At 41.0% G+C, this 23,530-nt stretch overlaps 1 protein-coding gene across 9 annotated transcripts in view; it reads left to right on the forward strand.

Moving 5' to 3' along the window:
• Positions 1-1,612: 1,612 nt before the first annotated feature.
• The window catches only part of PAIP1 (poly(A) binding protein interacting protein 1), a 29,796-nt gene continuing 7,878 nt past the window's right edge, over positions 1,613-23,530 (forward strand). Inside the window, exons 1-9 of one of the 9 annotated variants that reach the window (XM_025434982.3) lie at positions 1,613-1,746; positions 3,355-3,524; positions 12,358-12,543; positions 15,873-15,985; positions 18,401-18,512; positions 19,142-19,258; positions 20,284-20,409; positions 21,839-21,945; positions 22,470-22,587. In XM_025434982.3, coding sequence (XP_025290767.1) covers positions 3,426-3,524; positions 12,358-12,543; positions 15,873-15,985; positions 18,401-18,512; positions 19,142-19,258; positions 20,284-20,409; positions 21,839-21,945; positions 22,470-22,587 — 978 coding nt within the window. In that variant the 5' untranslated portion in view covers positions 1,613-1,746; positions 3,355-3,425. Of the gene's footprint in view, positions 1,747-1,928; positions 2,103-2,329; positions 2,768-3,018; positions 3,150-3,354; positions 3,525-12,357; positions 12,544-15,872; positions 15,986-18,400; positions 18,513-19,141; positions 19,259-20,283; positions 20,410-21,838; positions 21,946-22,469; positions 22,588-23,530 lie in introns of those variants that run through there. The other 8 variants (XM_025434981.3, XR_003130955.3, XM_025434978.3 and 5 more) reach the window with 8 other exon arrangements.

Raw genomic sequence — 23,530 nt, forward strand, 5'->3', positions numbered from 1 at the left:
TTCTCTCTCTCTCTCCCTCTCCATATATACATATATATATATACACAGATTTTATATATGTATAAAAGGAGTTGCATGTTCTACTGAGCCAGACAGGTGCCCCTGCCATCTTGGTATTTTGCAATACCTACGCACCTGCCACTTAGCCCTATAACAGTCCCCAGGTGGATATAGGCCTTGCAATATCTTGGCCCTTTTCTGTAAAAATGGGGCTAACTGGAATGCCTATCTCCTAGGATGTGAGGACTAAATAAAAAGACAGAAGTAAAGCTCTTGAAACAGTGGCTGGCACATACTACATATTATAGTGTTGTTATAACAAAGCTAAATCCATTCATATTATCTCTCAAGGCCACCTTCCACATCTGATAAGAATAGGGCCTAAAATTACGTAACAGTAAATTGGGAGAAGGCAAAGGATAATATCTCAATTAACTACCTTATCTAATAAAAGGAAGCTATAAAGATACCCCGATGTCACCATAGATGCAGAGTAGATTTATTCTCAAATAAGAATGTCTCAGGCATAAAAACAAAGTGCTAGCCATCATCAAAGTTCTAAGGAGAACAAAAAGAAGATGAATGCAAACAAAAGCCTGGGACAGTGTCAGGGTGTCTACTTCAGTGGAACATCAGGATAACTCACTCTCACTGTTTCTGAGTATACAATTTATGTTTCCGATTGAACAGTCCTGGGGAAGAAGTGACTGACCACTACATAAAAGAATGGGATTTTATCCTCATCCAGTTTTTACAATGTAATCTTGTCTTTGTAACATATGGCTCAGTGCTACAACATAGAATTTGAAAGATGAGGAAAATGAGGCTCAGAGAAGCTAAATCCCTAGCTTACCCAGGATCACAAAGGCATTATGGGTCAAGGCCAGGATCTAAACCAAACTCTGGCTCACTTAGAACCCGACATTCTTTCTCTACACCAAGGAACCATACTTTTTGTTGGCTTCCTGCCCTGATTTCATTCTTTTGGCCAGTAATCAACAGCACTAATCATTTATTTATGATTGCCGTCAGTAAAGCCACCTTTCTCACTCATTGAGGTAGAAATGTTAATGTTTATTGGGACAAAAAAAATGGCTAACGAGAGTTTTGATCCTAATTGGAATGATTCTCAAGATGAGGAGACTAGAAAACATGAAGTCAGGTTCAAAGGGTCACAGTCGAAGTTTATGAGGATGTTTCAATATAATCGTAAATATAGGGATTCTTTTCTTTTCATTACTTATATTCATCCTTCATTTGGCTTTATCACCTTCAGTCCTGACCAAAAAACAAAAACACAGTAATTTACACGTAACATCTAGAACTTTGTTGCCCAATGCGGTAGCCACTAGCCAAGCACGTGTACCTACTGAGCACTCGAAATGTGCCTAACTCCGAGACATGCTCAAAGCGTGAAACACACAGTGGATTTTGATTAGTACCCAAAAAGGGGAGGACGTCGCATTAATATTTCCGTATTAGTTGTATGTTGAAATGATACCGTTGGGGGTAAGTAAAATAGATCATGAAAAACAATCGCACCTGTTTCTTTTTTAACTCGTTAATGTGGCTTCTAGAAGATTTGTAATTACGTAAGTAGCTTGCATTTGGGCTCGCACTATTATTTTTTATTGGACAGGACTAGTAGACGACGAAAAAGGGGGGTAATTTCATTGAGAGGCAGTGCATTTTCCGGGCACTCCTGGACGGGAAGAGAAAAGGGAGAAGACTGGAGCCCGGGCGCCGGTAGGTAGGACCTCTCCGGGCGAATAATACCTGCTGCGAGCTGCGGGCCCGGGGCCCGGGGCCCGGGGCGGGGGCGCATCAGTGCCCGCGTCCCTCCTTCCCCGGCCGCGGCCAACGAGGCCGCTGGCGGAGCCTGCGCGGAGCCTGCCCGGAGCCTGCCCCGAGCCCGCCCCGAGCCCGCCCAGGCCTCGGCCGGCGCCGGGTCACCGAGCACACCTGCGCGCCCACGGAGGTGCGCGTCCGCGACCCCCGGCGCTGCCTCCACGCCCCCTCCCCCCGTATTTTTATTTTCCGGGCTCAACCGCCGGCCGCGTACTCGTCTCCTGAGAGCCAGCGCGCTGGGCGGGCCCGGCCGGGTAAGGGCCCCTCTCCGCCCCCGCGCGGCCCCCGCGGCGGCCAGCGCCGTCGGCCGCCCGCGCCACGTTCTCCGGGCGGGCCTGCTGGGCCGCGGCGGGCGCGCCCGGGGCCTCCGGGCCGCGGGGGGCCGCTGTGACCCGCCGCCGCCCCCGCCGCCGCGCCGGAGGCGGGGGAGCCGGGTTTTGGGGAGAATCGGCGAGCGGCGGGCAGCCGCGGGGGGCGGGCGCTCTGGAGCGGCGGGTTCGGCGGGGGCTGCGGCTGCCGTGCGCTCCGCCCGCAGCGCCGAGGAGCCAGCCGAGCGCGGCCCGCCGCCCTCCTCCTCCATGAGGCCCGAGTGAGCGCGGCGCCTCCCCCCGCGTCCCTCCCGAGCGCAGCGGCAGCGGCCCCCGGCGGCGGCGGCGGAGGAGCATGTCGGACGGTTTCGATCGGGCCCCAGGTGCTGGTCGGGGCCGGAGCCGGGGCCTGGGCCGCGGAGGGGGCGGGCCCGAGGGCGGCGGTTTCCCGAACGGAGCGGGGCCTGCGGAGCGGCCGCCGCCGCAGCCCAAAGCCCCGGGCTTCCTGCAGCCGCCGCCGCTGCGCCAGCCCAGGACGGCCCCGCCGCCCGGGGCCCAGTGCGAGGTCCCCGCCGGCCCCCAGAGGCCTCCCCGGCCCGGGGCGCTCCCAGGTACGGAGCCGCTCTCGGGGACCCCGGCCTCCCGGGCCAACGCTCCCCCACGGCCCCGCGCGCGCCGAGGCCGCCGCGCCGCCCCCGCGTCCCCCGCAAGCATCCCCCGAGGGGCCCGGGGGTTGCGGGGGGCGGGCCCGCAGCGGGCTCCAGACGGCGGCTGCAGGAATCCTTTGTGCGCCCCGGCTGGGGAGGGGGAGGGGCCCCTGCGCCGCCGCGGAGTTGGGCCGTCCGGGGAGGAAGTGAAAATCCGCCCCCCCCCCCCCCCCCCGGCCCTGGGAAGACCTTAGGCGAGCAACCGCCTCTTTTTTAACCGACTCCTTCACAAAAGAGGAAAAAAGGACAGGAGGAACCCTCGAGCATTAATTCATTTAGGAGGCAGGTATGACCGTAAAGGAGCTAGAGCCAGTCCTATTGTTCCTCCCGGCAGGCTCTCCTGGCTCTTTCTCCTGGCTTTCACCTTAAGATTCGTGACGGTGCTCGTTGGACTCTTAAAAAACCAGCCCTTCTCCTTTGGTTCTTCCGCAGATAGTAAGTTGGTGTACAAAGGACGGAATGCATCTAACCCCTCGTTTCTCCTTTCTCAGAACCAACGAGGCCCCAGAGAGCTCCGCCTAGTTCACAGGATAATATCCCGCCGCAGAACTCGGAGTCGGCAATGGCCAAACCCCAGGTGGTTGTAGCTCCTGTATTGATGTCTAAGCTGTCTGCGAACGCTCCTGAATTTTATCCATCAGGTTACTCTTCTAATTATACAGTAAGTAGACCTTCTTTCTGCAATCGTGAATCAATACCACCGGAATAATGTGGTTATGACTCTATTTCATTAATCAGCTTGCGGGTGCTGTCTGCTACACATAAAAACATTTTCTTCGTTGCACTGATGAGGAAACAAAACTGACCCAGGAATAGATTTTGTGGTTATGATGTTCTAAACATCAGAATCCAAATGGACAGTAGATCTTGACTCCTTTCACTGCTGTATTTCCAGTACCTGTTGAGTATTTCTGCGCTAATACAGGATATAGTGAAGGGCACTATCGATATACAAAACTAAAACTTGTGTTCAGACTTCATGGACAGTCTATAGAAGAGTGGCCTGGCAAAGCGGATTTTAAATTTGATTTCACCGGGATAGCTGAACATGCATCAGTAGTTTTAGGGTCTATTAAACCATCGTTTTGCTGCAGCTAATTTGAGGAAGGCTTTTGAATGTTACACACCTGGGCTCTGTTAAAACAGAAGTGTTCCTGGTTCTATTATGAAGAAACGCAAGGGTTTTTTTTTTTTTTTTTTTTTTTTTTACGCAAGGGGTTTTGATAAAATGTTTACACAGGTCAGAAGAACTTTTAAACCTTCAGATTCACCTTTGTCAATAATGTAAGAACTTAAAAAACTGATGACACTTAAGTGTCACAAAGAAAGCACAAAGCACAGTTGGGATATATAGAAAGGAATACGTGCTGGGTAAACGCATAGCAATTAATTGCAGATACGTGGCGCACGAACCATTAGAGGGTTAAAGAAATACTTTAGCAGAAGTCTTTTCTAAAATCCTAGTTTTGTTGACATTTAACACAGAATAGTGTACATAAAGGTTAGCTAAGTTTTACAAAGTGAACGCTAAAGCAACCAGCATCCATATCAAGAAAAGGAACATTATCAACCTTTCTAGAATTTCTTCTGTCATTACTATTCTCCTATGTTAATTACTATTTTGGCTTAAGACGTTTTGCATATTTTCAAAGTTTGTATAAATGGAGGTCATAGAGTAATATCTTTTTGTGTCTCACTGTTTTTCAGCATCTAAATCGATGTAGCTCATAGTTAAGGTGACTTATTCTAGCATTCCATTGTGTGGATATATCACAGTCCTATTTGTCTTTTTTTTTTTCCTTTTTTGTCTCTTAATAAACATTTGAGTAGTGTCCATTTTGGGGCTATTTTGAATTGGGCTGCAAGTCTTTCCATGTCTTGGTGGATATATGCCCTTTTTTCTGTTGGGTACATACCTAGGAGTAGAATTATGCGGACAAGGGGTAGCCAACTCCTCCCCTATACCTAATATGAGCCTAAAGTCAACCCCAAGATTGTTATGCTCTACCAACTGAACCAGCCAGCTTTAATAAAGTTGGCTACCAGAGACTGCCAGATAGTTTTCCAAAGAGACTATTCCAGTGTACACTCTGTATTTTCTAATTGCTCTGCTTCCCTGTCAGCATTTGGAATTTTCTGTTAAGTTTAGCTATTCTGGGTGTGTGGTATTTACTTCTAGTTTTAGTTTGTATTTACCAATACAGTGGTACACCTGTTTTGTTTCTTCTTGGGGCTGGGGGGCAATGCTTTATTTATTTATTTCAGCGATAGAAAAGGTACAGGAAGTCTGTATTCCATGTTTCAGAAACTCCGTGCATCTTAGACTGCTGTAGGAAAAAGCTTTGGGGCTGGGAAGGGGGAAAGTATGAGCATTCAGGAAGAGCAGTTGACTTGGGGTGAAAGGGGTTGTCAGTCATGTAAAGTAGAAGTGAGAACAGCTTGGGTTTTTGCCAGAAAGTTGTATTTGGCTCAGGAAAGGAATGCTTAGAGAGCTGCGAGTAGTTGAATGAACTATTAAAAAGTACTTACTTTCAAACAGCCATAAAACTTTTCTGTTTGTCTCCCTATTCATTTGGGCCATTTTATGATAGGGATACAGTTTTTTTCAGAGTTCTGTACCAACTAATTTACATAGTTCTGCATAGTTCGACTCCTGGGCTGCAGAGCAGTGAATTGAGCCATGTTCCCTAACTTAGAGTCACTGTCCCCTGTTAGGCATTCCTGGATATCCTCTATTAGATCAGCCGCTTCTGCATTCATTCTGCCAGAACAGATTGCAAACTGGAAGCCCATGGCTCGTGTGTGGCCTGCAGGTGTGTCTTCTTTGGCCCTGGTGGTTTGATTTTTGGGGGGCAAAGGAGTGTTTTTTAATAAGCTACCAACACTTAAACTAGATGTTACAAATCTGAATTTTCTGGTTTCTCTTGAAATCCTAATATGTGGTTGTACCAGACTGTTACTTAGAACGGAAGCCCCAGCTGGGGTTGGGGGCCCAGGAAGAAGGAGAGCGCATCTCAAGCTGACCCTGAGCTGAGCATGGAGCCCAAGGCAATGCTCCTGGATCTCGCGACCCTGAGATCATGACCTGAGTTGAGATCGAGTCAGATGCTTAACCTACTGAGCCACCTAGGCACCCCAGACTGTTACTTTGATGGAGCAAAAATGGTTGAAGCTGAGTAGAGGCAACCCCTTTAGATGGAACGCGTGAACTCTAATTGCTCACTGGCTTGCCTCATCTGTTTGTAATCCACCTTGATTCTGTAATCCTTCAAGCTTGCTACCCCTGCTCTAGTGCATTCTCTAGTCTACTCATTTACCCTTTACCTTGTCAGTGGTAAGCATTTTTCTGTCTGGTCCCAGAATAGCAGCATCCTTGCTTGTTCCTTGACTCTTAGGAGTAGGTCTTGTTGCGAGGGAAACTTTTCTTCTGTATAGTAGCCAGAATCCAAAGTTCGCTGTATCCACTCACTCGTTCAACAGATAGTTGGATATTTATCGTGAGTCAGCACGGGATACAGCAGTGAACAAAATGGACAAAAATGCCATAGGTCTGCTTTTATACGTGAGAAAAATCTGGGTGTTTTTGAGCTGGGTCTGTTCTCAAGAGTTCATGCTTTGCTTCCCTACAGCCCCCGCCAAGGATTTATTTAAGAGTGTGAGAGTGAGTGCAGGGTAGAGAGGCAGAAGGAGAAAATCCCAAGCTGACTCTTCACTGAGCAGAGCCCAACACAGGGCTCAGTCCCCCCACCTAGAGCTCAGGACCCTGAGCTGAAACCAAGAGCTGGCTGCTTAATCGACTGCACCACCCAGGCGCCCCAGAGTTCATGCTTTTTTTCTAAAAAGCCTTTATGATAGTCTTTTGTTGTGCTTTCTTAACCCTTTCAGAATTCTGAACCCTCTTATCTTGGAGTCCTTCTTTTAATCCCACTGCTAGAATTTGCTTCCAGTGCCTACATAGCAAGTTGTTGCTGTATCTACTACTCCTGGCTGTTGCTTCTCTGATAAACCATTACATCGTGAATATTTAATCACAGCTCACTTACAAGAACCAAAAATTCTACAGAGGATTTCATAAAGCATTTATTAAGAGGCAGAAATCCCCCCGACACACAGAGTCCCAGCTTTTTCCCAAGAACATTCCCCTGAAGTTACTGCCTGTTTGTCTTCACCTTTCAATAGTGATGTTCTCCAGCATGTATTCTGTTAGTAGTATTTTACTTCTCACTGTTCAGACCTCTGCTGGCTGATTCCACCCCCCCCAATTGAAATACTATTTTTGTGGCCTTTACTGGTGCTCTTTGGGTCTGAAAATCTATTGTCCTTTTAACTGTCATCCTAGTAGATTTTAACGACAGTATGATCTCTACAATTTAACAAGTCCCAGTGTGTCAGGTCCTGTGCTAGGGACCAGGGGAACTTTTTCAGCCTTTTAGCAGTTTCTCTTATTTTTATAAGAACTGAATATTTAAGATACTCCTCTTAATTTTCCTCTCTGTGCATAGTTTTTCACTCCCAGGACTGCAACCATTGTTCTTTCTGATTTCACCATGTAAAATTATTCTGTAGCGTTTGCTTCTATGAGTACCTCTTTACTTGTTCCTTTGGGGATTGTGGCAGTACCTCATCCTTCCAACTTGTAGATCATTCCTTCTTCCCTGAGACTGTCGTCCTAAGGTTTCTCTTTTTTCCATTTTATTACCTTAGTGATCCTACCAATTGCCTAGAATTTGACCGTTGCCTACCTATCTGCTGATATCTGAAATTTAATTCTTCCTCTGAACTCCTGGCTTGTGTTTCCATTTGTTTCGACTTATTCATGAGGATCTCACGTTGAAACTGAAGTATAAAAAAGAATTTATTTTCTGCAAACCTCTTATTTTATTCTAAGGAGCTGTTTGGGCTAAAAATGGTATATCAACTCCCATTTCTTTCACACCCTTGCACCTTCAATCCAGTTAACTAAGGTAGTCTTGACTATTCCACCATTTAATTGTCTGATCAGTTTCCTTTTTTCCTGCTGCTTTGGATTAGGGTTTTATCTCTAGCAATACATTGAGAATCTTCTTTGAAAAAGTGCATTTTCTAATTGATGCCCCTCTTAATGTCCTGTCAGAATTTTGAAGAAAAATACCTAAAATTTTAAATATTCCTCAGCTTGCGAGCCATCAAACTCAACTTTGAAGACTGATGAAATTTGTACTTTAAAAAAATCTGTACTAGAGAAATAATGCAAACATGTTCATCTGTCCACAATATGCTGTGCTTCCTTTTTTGCTGGAAACAACAGGCTCTGATCAGTCCCCTGTAGTAGTTTATTTTTGGCAATCTCTACACCCAACATGGGGCTTGAACTCAGAACCCTGAGATCCAGTTACCTGCTGTACCTACTGAGCCAGCTACACACCTCCTTGATTAATCCCCTGTAATGCTTATAATCAGAGCAGTTCTACTTTCCTTTTTTACTTTCAGACTTTAATTTTTTTTTCTTACATTTATTTTAGTGAGTGCATGTGTGCATGTGCACGTGGGGCGGGGGGGGGCGGGGCGCAGGGGGTGGTCCAGAGGAGGGAGAGAAGGAGAAAGAGAATCTTGGGTAGATTCCAACATGGAGCTCTGTCTCATAACCCTGAGATCATGACCGGAGCCAAAATCAAAGAGTAATGCTTAACCAGCTGAGCCACCCAGGTGCCCCCAAGACTTCAAATTTTCTTAAGAGTGTTAATTTTTTTTTTAAAAGAGTTATTTATTTATTTATTCGTGATAGAGGGGCAGGGGGCAGAGACACAGGAGGAGGGAGAAGCAGGCTCTATGCCTGGAGCCCGACGTGGGACTCAATCCTGGGACTCCAGGATCGTGCCCTGGGCCAAAGGCAGGCGCCAAACCGCTGAGCCACCCAGGGATCCCCTTAAGATTGTTAATTTTATTGAGAAGATTGGAAATCAGTATTCCAACCTATTTTTGCCATGGTGAATGACATTCGATAGAAATCAAAATTAATACCTTCAGCTGCAACCTGTAGTGTTCCTTCCTCTTTACCATTAATAGGATACTATAAGCCTGTAATACTCTAGATATCAAAAACTGGTTTTTAAAACTTACATTACGTGGCTAATATTGAAGTGTATGTAATGTATGCATTTATAATGCTAAACTGGCTTTACAATTTTATTAAAAAACGGTCAATATTCATAATGAGCATTTATTTACTCCACAGCTAACTACTGTTCCTTGTCTATCTTTCCAGAGATTTTTGTTGTCTCTAAATCTCTTAAAATTAAACTGTACTAAAATATGATTCTATGTTCTTTTAACATATTGGTGATTTCTTTTTTTTTTTTTTTTTTTTTTTTTTTTTCATATTGGTGATTTCTGTATTGATGTAAATATATCTTCTTAGGTGGCTATATGATGCATTACATGGGTATGAGGTAGTATATTTAACCCATTCTTTGTTGATAGATGGATTTTTGGCACTGAATATTCTTGTACCTATGTCAAGGTTGGGTTATGATCCTTTGTCACTTAGGAGTATAGCATAGAGGTTAGAAGTGCAGGGTTCTGTGCTCACTTCTTCTGTGTGAGTGCACAAATTAAGTTGGTACACGGTCCTTCCTTGTTCAAACCCTACCTGCTGTGCCTTTGCCTGATGGTTTTTCCACTGGCTTTCAAGCCAATCTCCCTATAGTCCCCAAGACCCTACCTTACCATTTCCCCGTCTGGCTCCTTGATCTTGTTAGCTATTGCCCCATCCTCAGTTTCTCCTTCTGGTTTTTCCTTCTCAAAGGTGTCAGGTAAGCTCTTCTTTTTGGGGCCTACATACTGACTGAACCTACTACATAGACTATCTCTCCTCAGATATTTGTATGGCTGGGTTTTTTTTTTGTTTTCTTTCTGTCTCAGACATTAACCGTACTGGAATTAAAAAAAAAAAAAAAAAAAAAGACAACCAGAAAACAATAAGAATTCTGAAGTTAACATATCGTGTTGCATTAGTTTAGCGCCCCCCCCCCCTTTTTTTTTTTCGTAGTATATCCTAACTTCTAAATGATGTCTTCTGTGATGGATGATAAGCTACACTAGAGGAAGACTTTGTCTCCTTTATTCATGCCAAGACTGTACCCCCAGTACCTAGAACAGTATTTGGTACTTAATAGGCACTCAACAGATGGTTTTGAATGAGTAACCAAAGTGACTTCTCTGTGCTCATTTCTTAGTTTGTGCAAGGGGAATAGCAATGCTTACCTCAAAGTTTTTTGGAGTTGAGACAGCCTTGCAGAGCTCTTAAGTGTCTTTCACCTATTTTATGTGCAACTGATGGCTATTAGCCATGTAGGGTTATCCTCCTACATACCAAGAAGTACGGTTTTTTAATCATTCTGTTCTTTAGATACTTTTAGATATAATCCTTTAGGTATAAGAACATGGCCGTGGGCAGCCTGGGTGGCTCAGAGGTTTAGCATCTCCTTCAGCCCAGGGCATGATCCTGGAGACCCAGGATCGAGTCCCGCGTCAGGCTTCCACATGGAGCCTGCTTCTCCCTCTGCCTGTGTCTCTGCCTCTTTCTCTCTGTATCTCTCATGAATAAATAAATAAAATCTTAAAAAAAAAAAAAAAAAGAGAGAGAGAGAACATGGCCATGGCACTTGGAATACGTTTTAGTATTTTCCCAGAAATGTAAAAATTTGCTTACTTAATGCCTTACTATGTGCTGGTCGCAGGGCCAGAGGTATTTACTTATTAACTTATTTAATCCTCATCATACAGCTGTAATGTTCATAATGAATAAGTTTGAATTTCATCAATGTTAATTTATTTTAGAGTCATTTTTGAATTATTTTCAAGTAATTTCTGTAGTTAGTGTGGGGCTTAAACCCATGACCCTGAGATTGAGTCACTTGCTCTACCAACTGAGCCAGCCAGGCACCCCTAGAGTGAAGTCATTTAATTTGGATTTAGTTTTGAGCTCCAGCATTTCATCTATCTGTATACCTGTTCTGCTCCACAAATACTGTGAGCATAATATGGGCCTGTGAATCTGCTATTCCTAAAGTTACTCTTATTTCCTTAGCACCTCTGATAGCACATGCTGCCAGTCATGTTAAGTAGTATCACTTTAATATCTGGAGATACATTTAAAGATATGTAACATGGTCTCTAAGTTGTGGTCAGCTGAAAAAATGGTGGTCAATACCAACGGTAGAGGACCAACTGGCTTTATTAGTTGTTTTACTAAGACTATATGTTCACCTTCAACATGGAGCTTTCCAAAGGAGAGTTTGGACTGGGTGTGATTATTTTTTCTTTATGCAGTCACTGGCTTTAGAACTTATTAGCCCCTTCATAAAATGGTCATATGTTATAACTATATATATTGTCATAATTCTTTCATGTAGTTTCTTATTTGACTCCTTTTGGAAAAGGGTAAATTTAATCAGCAATATAATTATAATTATTATATTGGGGGGGGGATCCTATAAATCATAGCTGTTAAGTAAATTTCAGAATGCTTTGGTTAGTATTCCAGACATTGCAAGTCTAGGAGTTGATAACCTGATATATCTTTTGCAGTATTCCCTCTGTTCAGCCTCTAGCCAATAATTAAAAGATTGGGAACTACCAAAGGTAATAGTGGTAGAACATGAGTTGGAAACTTACTACAATCAAGGCTGGCTAGATTGCCATGGATATGGCAGCCAAAGTGTGCCACAGCATATTATTGTGAAGTTTTCTAGTCATTTAACTATATATATTTTCCTGTCCTTGGGGATTAACAGATGATAAACCTTACTAGCTTCACCCCTCCAATAAATTTTTAAATTATCAAAAAACTGTAAGAGTATGAAGAAGGGTATAATGAATCCTCATGGCCTCAACAGTTGCTACCTATGGCCATTCTTTTTTCTGTTATCCCTAGCTCCTTCTTCCTTACCACTTTGAAGCAAATCTCTGATCCTGTATCCATAAATCAAAATCTTAATTTTGATGTTGGTATTACAGTGAAATATCAGTGTAAATTTTCTCAGTTGTCTGGTTTATCTGCCAGGATGAGAAGATAATATCCTACCCAGTTAGATGGAGTCCTGCTATAATGTAACACTATGGCTGTTGGCTAACAAAGAATGATTCATTGGGCTTAATTTTTTTTGAGGAAAACAAATTTTCTCATGTAAAGGATCATTTGTGCTAGAGACTTCTCAACTTAAAGCTGCCTTAGGGCACCTGGGTGGCTCAGTCAGTAAAGGTCTGCCTTCAGCTTAGTGATCCCAGAGTCCTGGATTGAGCCCTGCATTGGGCTCCCTGCTCTTTGGGGGAGGCTGCTTCTCCCTCTTGTTCTGCTGCTTGCCCTGCTTGTGCTCTCTTGCTCTGGCAAATAAAATCTTTAAAAATATAAAAATAAAAATAAAACTGCCTTAATAAGGTTTATTTAGCCAGTTGCATGGATTAAAACACTTTTTAAACTTTTTTTTTTCTTTTTAAACTTTTGATCTATATAGGATTCCTATGAAGATGGTTGTGAGGATTATCCCACTCTACCAGAGTATGTTCAGGATTTTTTGAATCATCTTACAGAGCAGCCTGGCAGTTTTGAAACCGAAATTGAACAGTTTGCAGAGACCCTGAATGGCTGGGTTACAACAGATGATGCTTTGCAAGAACTTGTAGAACTCATCTATCAACAGGTAGGTTGGCTGATGGGACAAGTGATCATCCAGTAGCTCCCTTGAAGCCCAAGGGTGGTGGTGGCTCCTTCAGGGAGGCCAGATTCACATTCACTGGCCTCCATGCTCCTTAACTCTTTATGGTTCATGGGAGCTTTCACATCTGTTGTATGGAGAGCCAGGACTCGAGCCAGATTGGAGATTCAAAGCTCTTCACGGGTAGTTGGAAGGGGTGTTGGGCATTTATGAGGAAGGCTAGGTAAGTATCATACCTTTTTTCCATCTCCCTCTGTTTTTACAGGATCTAAAGTTAACAGAATATAGAAAAAGAGTGCAATTCTTTTCTCCTAGGTATCAAGTTATATAGCACTTTTGGAATATGAGAGAAAAAAATCCTGGGAGAATTCTCTTCCCTCATAAAGGAGTCGGGGGGGGAAAAAAAAAAAAAAAAAAAAACAGACCACAAAACACTGTCTGGAGTCTTATTTATGCTTATGTTTATTTTAAATTTCCAAGGTTTTACATCTTAATTCTGTTAAGTCTAATGTCTGTCTAGATTGTTCACAAAAAGTTTAGGTTTGATCCTAGCTTATTGGTCTATGACACTTTAATGCTATTTTCGGGCGGGGGGGAGGGCGGAATAAACAACACTGGATTTTGAAGACAAGTTTAAGGGCACTGTTTGACCAAAAACAGTAGGAAATAACTAGAAATATAAAGTGTTCGTGAAGGTATTGCTGAAAGAGCAGCTCAAACTTAGATTATGTGGAAGGGTATTTATGATGGCAGTAATTTTCATCCTACCACGTGTTTCATTTGACTACTATGACAGCTTGTTCTGGGTAGTTATTGGACCCCTCAATGTTACCTGGCCAACTCTTGGGTTTCTGGACATGCTTGAGATTTTAGGAGGCGAGAATTGTTCCATTTGTCCTGATACCTACTTTTGGCCTCTAAATTGATTGCAAAGGAATAGGAGAAGAAAGTGGAGAAATTCTGCTTCTTCATGCTTTTCTGATTTCTGTTCAGTTTCAGCTCGTACAGGCTGTGCCTGGTTCTAGTTCCTCAGGGCTGTAATATGACAAACTACAATTTCTGTGATTATCTCAAAGCCAGTTCTTCATAGATGTTATCCCTATTTGGCTTTCAGTATTCTGTGTCCATAATACAGATATGTGATTATCTCAAAGCCAGTTCTTCATATATGTATTCCTATTTGGCTTTCAGTATTCTGTGTCCATAATACAGATTCACCAATAGTTTTTAAATTTCATTGAGGGAATTTATTCATGGGAACAAACAAAAGATCTAATATTAAATTAAATATACACGTTCAACTTTGATTCCTTCCCAAATACTGCTACAATCATGGGATTTTAAGAAGCCAGAAGCCTATAGGGTCCAAGATGAGAAAAGAAGATAAAAGTACCATTTTTTGGAGATTAGAAAGCAGGTGGGCAGATCTTAAAATTGAATTCCAAGCCAGTGGGGAAAGCTGAAAATCACCCTGATTTACTTTGTCCTAGAGCCTTTCAGAGATTCTACAAGGATGGAATGAGACTAAAAAGATCACCTGAAAATCTCAAAAACAAACTAGACTCTGTACATCTTTTTGCACTGAGTAGCCAGTTTGTAACCCTTCTTGAGAGGTTACTGAAGGGAGGTACTTCACTAAAAAGAGAAATTGAGCTACAGATGAAGATTAGAAACTAGAAAACAGACTTTTATAGGAATGGCTAAATGATTAGATGTTGGTGGGAAGGAGATCCCAAGACAATAGCCAGGCTTCACTGGAATAGGGCCAGGTGAGCATAGTTGCTGGGTTGACGGTATTAAGAAAATTGGAGAACTTATAAGTTTAAGGGTCAATGAGATGTAAGTAAAGAAAGAGAAAATTAAGTCTGGAACAAAGTTTCCAGTGCAAACAAGGCGCAACCTATATATTACATGGCCCAGTTGTAAGTGGAAACACAAAACTAATCAAATCAGGTTATGGCCATATTGGTAGGCAGAAAGATTAGGAAATAGTGGAGAGGAATGGGGGTGTAACCAAGGTGAAAGCTGGATATTCCTTGTCTATGGTGGGAAACTAGTAAGAAATAATGTCTAAACTGAAATCACAGAGCATGGGAATACAGAGAATGGAAACTTTTCAGCTGAAAGAATTAAAAATGGTTGTCTATGGAAGTGAAGTTGAAGTGTAGTGGGGAAGTATGAAATTTTAATAACAAGCCTTATAGAACTTCCTGTCTTTAATCTTGTGTGATTTATTTTAAGAGTAAACTAAAGGAAAACGAGCAATGCCTATAACAGGGAAAAAGATGATTTTTGAATTTCAAGTCTTCTGTGGTAACAGATACACATCCATGAATGATCTCAGGAGAAACCAATCTGTTTTTCCAAGCAAGGAAATAATTAGAAATAAAAAGACTAATAATTACAAAGTACTTACTACATAATAGGTAATGCTAAACACTTGACATGTAATTAACTAGTTTAATCCTCCATGGTTGAAGGTATTACTCTTACCCTTTATTTTATACATAATCTTAACAGGGGTTAAGTGACATGTCTAAGGTTACCACAGCTAGTAAGTAGACGCAACATAGGGTCAGAGAGGCAACAGACCATTTGTAATATCTAGACTTTATGGTTAGCTACTACCTTTGTAACCTTGGTCGGGTCTCTTAACCTTTTAACGTGCTACCCAATATTAGGTAGTGAACTGTGTTCTCTGTTCTTTAAAAACTGCAATTAAAGTTCATGTAGTGTATATTCACAGTCTTAGATTTTGAAATAGCTTATCTTTATTTCTTCTTCACCCCAGGTGTGTTTGGAGTATTCTTTTAAGTATTAATCTCTTGTACCAGGTACTATTTATCACCTCTTTTAGGAATCCAACAGAGGGGAGGTTGAATGATGTCCAAGGTCTCAGTGCAGGCCTGAGAATCTTGTTCTGGACTCTTTGATGCCAAAGTCTGCGCCAACCTATCCCTGAAAAACACCACAGAACAATTATTTGGCAAATACTCCTATTTATAATTAGCACTAGCCAATTGGGTACATGCACGTCTTGTACAAAAATTGGTTAATATAAAGCGGTCCTGTCTGTTTGCTTTCTAGTGATCTCAGGTAAATGATGGGGAGAATTTGCCTTAAACATTTTCCTTTGTTCTTGGTATAAAGTTGGGAGGAGACTTAATTTCCTTATGCCTAACAACTAAGACTTATTCATTTGTGTAGCATGTTCAGTTCTAGAGGTGGAAAGGTTTTCTTTGGAATGTTGTTGTTAAGTATTTGTATTGATAACAATGTATTTGTGTCCTAAATTTTTTTTTTCTTTTTGAAAGGCCACATCTATCCCAAATTTCTCTTACATGGGAGCTCGCCTCTGTAATTACCTGTCCCATCATCTGACAATTAGCCCACAGAGTGGCAACTTTCGCCAGTTGCTGCTTCAGAGGTCAGTGTGAATACAAGAAATTAAAGGAAAACTACTTTTTGACATACTAGAATTTGATCCTTCCTCTTTTCTAAAGACTGTACGTTATAGAAGGTTGCAGGGGAAGGTGGGGTGGACCATTCTTATTTCTATTCTGGTATTGTACATTGTACATACTATTAAAAAGTTACAGTCCTACATAGCAGTCTTTTTCTTTCTTTCTTTTTTTTTTTTTTTTTTTTTTTTTTTAAGATTTATTTATTTATTCATTCAGAGAGAGCGAAGAGAGAGGCAGAGACACAGGCAGAGGGAGAAGCAGGCTCCATGCAGGGAGCCCCATGCGGGACTCGATCCTGGGTTTCCAGGATCACACCCCGGGCTGCAGGCGGCGCTAAACTGCTGCACCAACAGGGCTGCCCTCTTTTTTTCTATAATGATCTCTGCCTTTGGTTTTGTGCCTAGAAGTCCTTTCATTTCCCAAGAGCTTTTTTTTTTTTTTTTTTTTTTTAAATTTATGATAGTCACAGAGAGAGAGAGGCAGAGACAGGCAGAGGGAGAAGCAGGCTCCGTGCACCGGGAGCCCGATGTGGGATTCGATCCGGGTCTCCAGGATCGCGCCCTGGGCCAAAGGCAGGCGCCAAACCGCTGTGCCACCCAGGGATCCCCATTTCCCAAGATCTTAAAAATGATCACTTATATAGTTCATAGATCATTTGTTCATTTGTACTTTTGGTTTGAGTAGGTTCTAATTTATTGCCACATGTTGAACTAGTTTTTCCCATACCACTTTTTAGAATGATCTAATTCCATTCTATTTATCACTTAAAAAAGGTTTAGAGGTGTAAGTTCTTTTCATCTAGATAATCAGTGATATAGAGGGGTAGGGATTTACATTTGCACTTGTGTTAATATATCTTAATGTATAATAGTCATTGCACTTATAAAACAGGCGTTTCATCAAAACTACCTACCTACAAAGTTATAAAAGGAGAGTAGCCAATAAGGTGCTTGGATAACTAAACTGGCATTAATTAACTCAACCTTTTCATTATTAGCCAGAGTGTTTCATTTACAGATATCTCAACATTTTTGGTGAAAAATTAATGTTTAGACAGTAACAAATATCTTACTATATCTGACTCAAATGAAATGTTGATTTAGTATAGCTTGTTATAAACTATAGGCCACATAGTATAAATTGGATTTATGGTTGAGTCACAGATTGACCCAAGTTAAATTCTTGGTAAGCAGTGACTACTTTTTTCCATTAATTAATTAATTATATTTATTTATTTATTTTGCAAAGCCAAGCTAAACTGGTCCCTCCTACATGGAAGCCAGATAATCTCCATGACCCTCCACCCCCTTTTATCTTTCACAGAATTGTCAAAAATCAGCTTTACAAAACACATGACGTGATAGCTTAAGGTTTTTTTACCACCTTAATAAAGATAAAAAAATATATATTGACAAATTGATAAACATTTAAAGTACATCTAAAAAATCATTTTTATTTTAACTATTTATTTATTTGTTTGTTTATTTATTTATTTATGAGAAACACAGAGGAGAGAGAAGCAGAGACACAGGCAGAGGGAGAAGCAGGCTCCAAATAGGGAGCCCGACGTGGGACTCTATCCCGGGTCTCCAGGATCACGCCCTGGGCTGAAGGCAGACTAAACCCCTGAGCCACCCGGGTTGCCCTAAAAAAAATCATTTTTAATAACAGCTGATAATAAAATTCACTGACATGGGCAATGACAGGTTTATGGTGATTTTTTAGATACTTTGTGAAATGGCAGATGGGCCAAGCAAGTCAAGAAAATAAATCAGGGGAAACTAAGTTATTTGACCCCTTTGGTCTCTGGGATATTGAGACCAAACTAATTGCTTTGTTTCTATGTGAGTTTGAGTTGGAGACTTTTCCTTTCTCTGATTTGTAAAATGGAAATTACAAGGATAATGTACTTTAATAAGAATACATTTTATTTTCAGCTTAGTTGGAGACCATTTATATATTTTCTAAAAATGTGTTTGAAAGTTCATATATTCAGAGTGGAACATTTATAGTGATAATTTGAGTAAAACAGTGCTTCCTTGAAAAACCTGTAGGACAAAAGCAAGGCATTTCCTTTTTGGTGCCAGTATGCAATGAACCTCATGAAACTTCTGTTGCTTCAACAGGTTACAAACTTGATCTGATAAGAATAGTTGAAAATAAACTCATTAGTTTCTTAAAACTAGGAATCTTAGTATGAAAAGATGATGCATGTTCTGGTCTCTACAAAAGACAGGAACATCCTTTACTCTGGAGAGTCAGGGCACTAGTGCATCATACTTGTCTCTGTATTGCTTGCGGACAGCGAACCCGACAGCTGGTCTTGTTTGTTCAAAAAACAAATCACTGTCGGATTATAAAAGGTATATCTTCATTAGATGTCGAACTGAATATGAAGTTAAAGATCAAGCTGCAAAAGGGGACGAAGTGACTCGGAAACGATTCCACGCGTTTGTCCTCTTCCTGGGAGAACTTTACCTTAACCTGGAGGTGAGGAGAAATTCTCTTAAGCACTAACAGCCTGGGAACATAAACTGATTTTTTAATACGGAATTTGTATTTACATTATCCTTGGACAACAGTAAAGTGAAACAAAAGGTGGATGAAAGAGAAATAACACCTCAGTGGCTGCTCACTCTAATGCCTGCCTGCATTCTAATGGAACCATCTGTAATGTTTGTTTCTCCTGTTTGTACGGAGGCTGTTGGGAAGTAGTTACTGAGAATTTTTAAATCTGTATTTTTGGAAAGCTATGGTTTCCGTGCAAGTTTAAGCTCTTGAAATACAGTTAATCATACCTTTTAAATTCACACATTTTGTATGTTGACTTTCAGATGGTGGCTCAAAAGCAACTTACTCTGCAGAACACAAAGCTTTGAGCTAAAAGGTTGGGGGGAGGGACACTAGAATACTAGAGTTCTTTCCACCCCAATTCACCCAGGACTGTTCTTCTTGGTCCCATTTTATGTAGTAATCATCCACATAAAATACATTTGTTTGAAGTCTATAGCTAAACAGGTATGTAAATTGGTAATATACTTGGATATATGTTAGTAGGCAACTAAGTGCTAAATATTACTTTGTAATGGATTTGCCTGATTTTTTTTTTCTTTGACTAGTTAATCCCAGAGACAGATTATACCTCCTTTAACTTTGAAGATTTAATTGTAAGCACCACTGAAAATACCCACGAATCCACCATCAAATGTACATCTTGCTGTCAGTGCATCTGCAAGGTCTCTGTCCAGTCTAGTGCCTAATTTACTATCCCTCTTTACCCACAGATGGACTTAATTTTTTTTTTTTGGCATTGAATTTTTCTTTGAAGTAGGCACCATGCCCAGCATGAAGCTTGAACTCACAATCCTGAGATGGAGTTACATGCTTTGCCAGCTGAGCCAGCCAGGTGCCTCTGGATGGACTTCATTTTTAAAAAAACATTTCTCCATTAATCTTTTCCAGTTTAACTTTTATATAAGCCAAAATAAAAGCATTCATCTAAAATATGCTGAAAATTAAGAATCACGTTAAAAATGCAGTTGAGTGTTTATTTGGACCTAATGATGCCATGTCTGTGGGGATTATAAAGATGAGGTTATGGGTCCTAAGCCTACAGCTCTTCTGGTTCTCCAGCCAGTCTAAGCTATAGTATTAGACCATTCTGATGCAAAACAGTATTTTTAAATGTATAAAAGGAGTAATAGTGCTGCACGTTCCCAAAAAGGTGATAACTTAATAGACCAGAGAATGCTTTATGAAGCAGTAATTTATAAAAGATGCTTAGATTATCCTGACTAGATGTTATTTGTAATAAATGGAAAATTTTACCTGTGGCTTAGTAATTGTAGTAGAGGTCTTATAAATGTGTAAAATAAGTCTAACTTATTTTATTTTACACTTGAAGATAACAAAGCATTTCTTTTTTTTTTTTTAATTACGATAGTCACACACACACACACACACACACACACACACACAGAGAGAGAGAGAGAGAGAGAGCGAGAGGGGCAGAGACATAGGCAGAGGGAGAAGCAGGCTCCTTGCACTGGGAGCCCGACGTGGAATTCGATCCCGGGTCTCCAGGATCGCGCCCTGGGCCAAAGGCAGGCGCCAAACTGCTGCGCCACCCAGGGATCCCAAAACAAAGCATTTCTGATTTTTGTTTTAACTTAGAACACTTATTTTTGCCAACATGTTAGACCACTTATTTATCTGTTGCAATATTTTGCCATAGTTATTTTTCATTTTTTTTCCCCAAAAGATCAAGGGAACAAATGGACAGGTTACAAGAGCAGATATTCTTCAGGTTGGTCTTCGGGAGTTGCTGAATGCCCTCTTTTCTAATCCTATGGATGACAACTTAATTTGTGCGGTAAAATTACTGAAGGTAGGTTTTACTTAGGTTTTCCTTAAAATTTTCTACCCATTCATATATGATTTAGAGGAAGGAAAGTATATATAGTATGCAGTGAATTCAAGATTGTTTAAGTTAAATATTGACATTTTGCTTTGCTCTTGAATTTAAATGTTGGAAAAACAGTATGTATCTTATTTTTTTGAGAATGCAGGAGCAGGATGGAGGGTTGGGCGGGGGCAGAGGGAGAGGGAAAAATAGACTCCAAGATGAGCACAGAGCCCAATGTGGGCTCAGTCTCACAACCCTGAGATCATGACCTGAGCCAAAAATCCAAGATTCAGATGCTTAACCAACTGAGCTACGCATGCCTGTACTGGTTGGTTAGTTTTTTTCATGTGAGAATCCAAATTTAGAAGCAAAAAATGGAAATCTTTCACCTCCATCTCCTAAATTTCCTTTCTTTCCCATGTCAGTATGTGTGCCCTCATAAAATCTCATTCTTTGTGACTTTTTTTTATCTAATGAAGATCCTCGATTTTTGCATGACACAAAAGATTTACCTGTTTCTTCAGTAACTTTGTTTCTATATGTGCAGTTGTTTATGTAAGTTTAATTCCTACACATAGATTTGGTAGGTCAATGAGCATAGTATACTTTAATTTGAGAAGCAATGTCAAATTTTCCCTTCTAGATGCCAAACCAAAGTGTATTCCTACCAACAGTGAATGAGTACACCACTTTCCCCATATATTCTTATCAGTGATGGATATAATCAGTCCTGGTTTGTTTTGTCATGGATGATGAGTAAAAACGATAATCTCATTTTGCATTTTCCTGATCATTCGCCAATTTAAGCATTTCTTCATGTTTCTTAGTCTTTGTTTCTATGAATTACTGGTTTATGTCCTTAACGCTTTTTCCTGAGGTTTGTATCTCTTTCTAATTCAGAGCTTCTGTACTTAATGCATATTTCAAGAAGTGAATTTTTTTTAAGATTTTATTTATTCATGAGATACACAGAGAGGGAGAGAGAGGCAGAGACACAGGCAGAGGGAAAAGCAGGCTCCATGCAGGGAGCCCGATGTGGGACTCGATCCCAGGTCTCTAGGATCACACCCTGGGCCGAAGGCAGGCACTATACCGCTGAGCCACCTAGGGATCCCCAAGAAGTGAAATGTTGATTAAAATTTTATAGCCAAACTTAGTCACAAAGGGAATATACCTTATAGTCATTGACACACAAAACCTATGATTCAGGTTCTGCTTTAGTTCTCTCAGTCAAAAAGAACAGAGGGTGTAGAAATTTCCTGAGAAAATCTCATGAGAGGGTGGAGAATAATTGGGAATATTTAACTTACCGAATTCATTTTGTTCAAAGAATGTTGGAACTGCTACCAATACTTTTTAGAATTTTTGTACTTTATTGAATTCCTTATTTTACTGATACCTGCTTTTTTAGTTGACAGGGTCAGTTTTGGAAGATGCCTGGAAGGAGAAAGGAAAGAATGATATGGAAGAAATTATTCAGAGAATTGAAAATGTTGTCCTAGATGCAAATTGCAGCAGGTGGGTAGCTAAGCAGTGGATCTCACTTTCTTTTTCTCTGGGGGTTGTTTTTTAATGTGTTATATATGCTACCATCAGAAGAATTGAAATCTTCCAAATTGACAGAAATATTTTCTTTAAAGGTATATTACATATGGCTTCTGCACACCTGGCCTTTTTTGTTCAGTTGTGTTTATAAATTGAAAAAGTTAAGATTTTCCTGTGTTAAGATAGGGAGTCTATTGGAAAGTAAAATGATTCCAGCTTTAAATAGTTCCATAAATTCTTGGGTAAAATACTGTAATTCCAGTAGGAGGTCTAAAAATGCTGGATAGGTACTGCCTTTATGAACCATATAGTCACAGTTAGATGGAACAAATTTCAAGACTGCTTTAAAAAAAAATCAGTATAGGAAATGTCTAAAAAATCAAAGCACTTAGATGTATATGTTAAATTTATGAAACAAAGTTTTAGGAGTCTGGTATTCTAGAATCTGACAACACTTTGGTAGATAAACTTAACTCCTTTTCAATTTCTGTCTGCAGAGATGTGAAACAGATGCTCTTGAAGCTTGTAGAACTCCGGTCAAGTAACTGGGGTAGAGTCCATGCAACTTCAACATACAGAGAAGCAACACCAGAAAATGATCCTAACTATTTTATGGTATGCCAGCGTTTACATTTTAAGTTTTGTTTATTGCTTGGATCCAGTTTTGGAAATTTCTAGATGAGGTACATAAAGATATTCTCAAAAAAAGCATTCTCAGAGTTTAATGCTAATAACTGTTTCAACTGGCTTAGGGTTACATGGTAGCCAGCAGGCCAGGTAAATAGAAGAAATATGGAATCCTCTAAGGAAAGGGTGGACTAGAGAAAGATCCATCTGGTGGCGGGGGAAATTGATAAGGCTTGGACTCAGTTGAGTGTAGGGATTATGGGAAGAAGTTCTTGCAGAGAATTTATTTTTTTATTTTTTTAAATATTTTATTTACTCATGAGAGACACAGACACACAGAGAGATTGGCAAAGACACAGGCAGAGGGAGAAGCAGGCTCCATGCAGGGAGCCCGACATGGGACTCGATCCCGGGTCTCCAGGATCAGGCCCTGGGCTGAAGGCGACGCTAAACCTCTGCGCCACCCAGGCTGCCCTTGCAGAGAATTTATAACCAGAGGCCTATATCTCAAACTTTTACTTTGCATGTTGTAGTAAATTAAGAAAAGTGATCACCAGGCCAATGATGCCTTAATGCTCCTGACATGACCAAACACAGCACAATAGTGGAGAAATGCTCCTATAACCCCAGCCATGGAAATTCTTTTAAAAAATGATGGGGAGAGGAGAACACAAGTGAAAATCAGCTGACACAATGCTAAATCACAGTGCACAACAAAACAATTCATCACGAGTGTGACCGAGAATAGACAGCAGGGTTATAGCCATGGGAACTTGAGAGAATAGAATAGAAATCTGAAAACCATAGACTTTCCCAGTGAAATGAAAATAGCTATTAGAAGGCTAGTTTTTTGCTTGTTCTTGCATAATCAGATGCAGATGAGTGACCTTCATTAATTAATGTGCTTTTAAAACAATTCTGAAATGATTAC

The sequence above is a fragment of the Canis lupus genome, chromosome 4 (genome assembly GCF_003254725.2).
Source record: "Canis lupus dingo isolate Sandy chromosome 4, ASM325472v2, whole genome shotgun sequence".
NCBI lineage: Eukaryota > Metazoa > Chordata > Mammalia > Carnivora > Canidae > Canis > Canis lupus.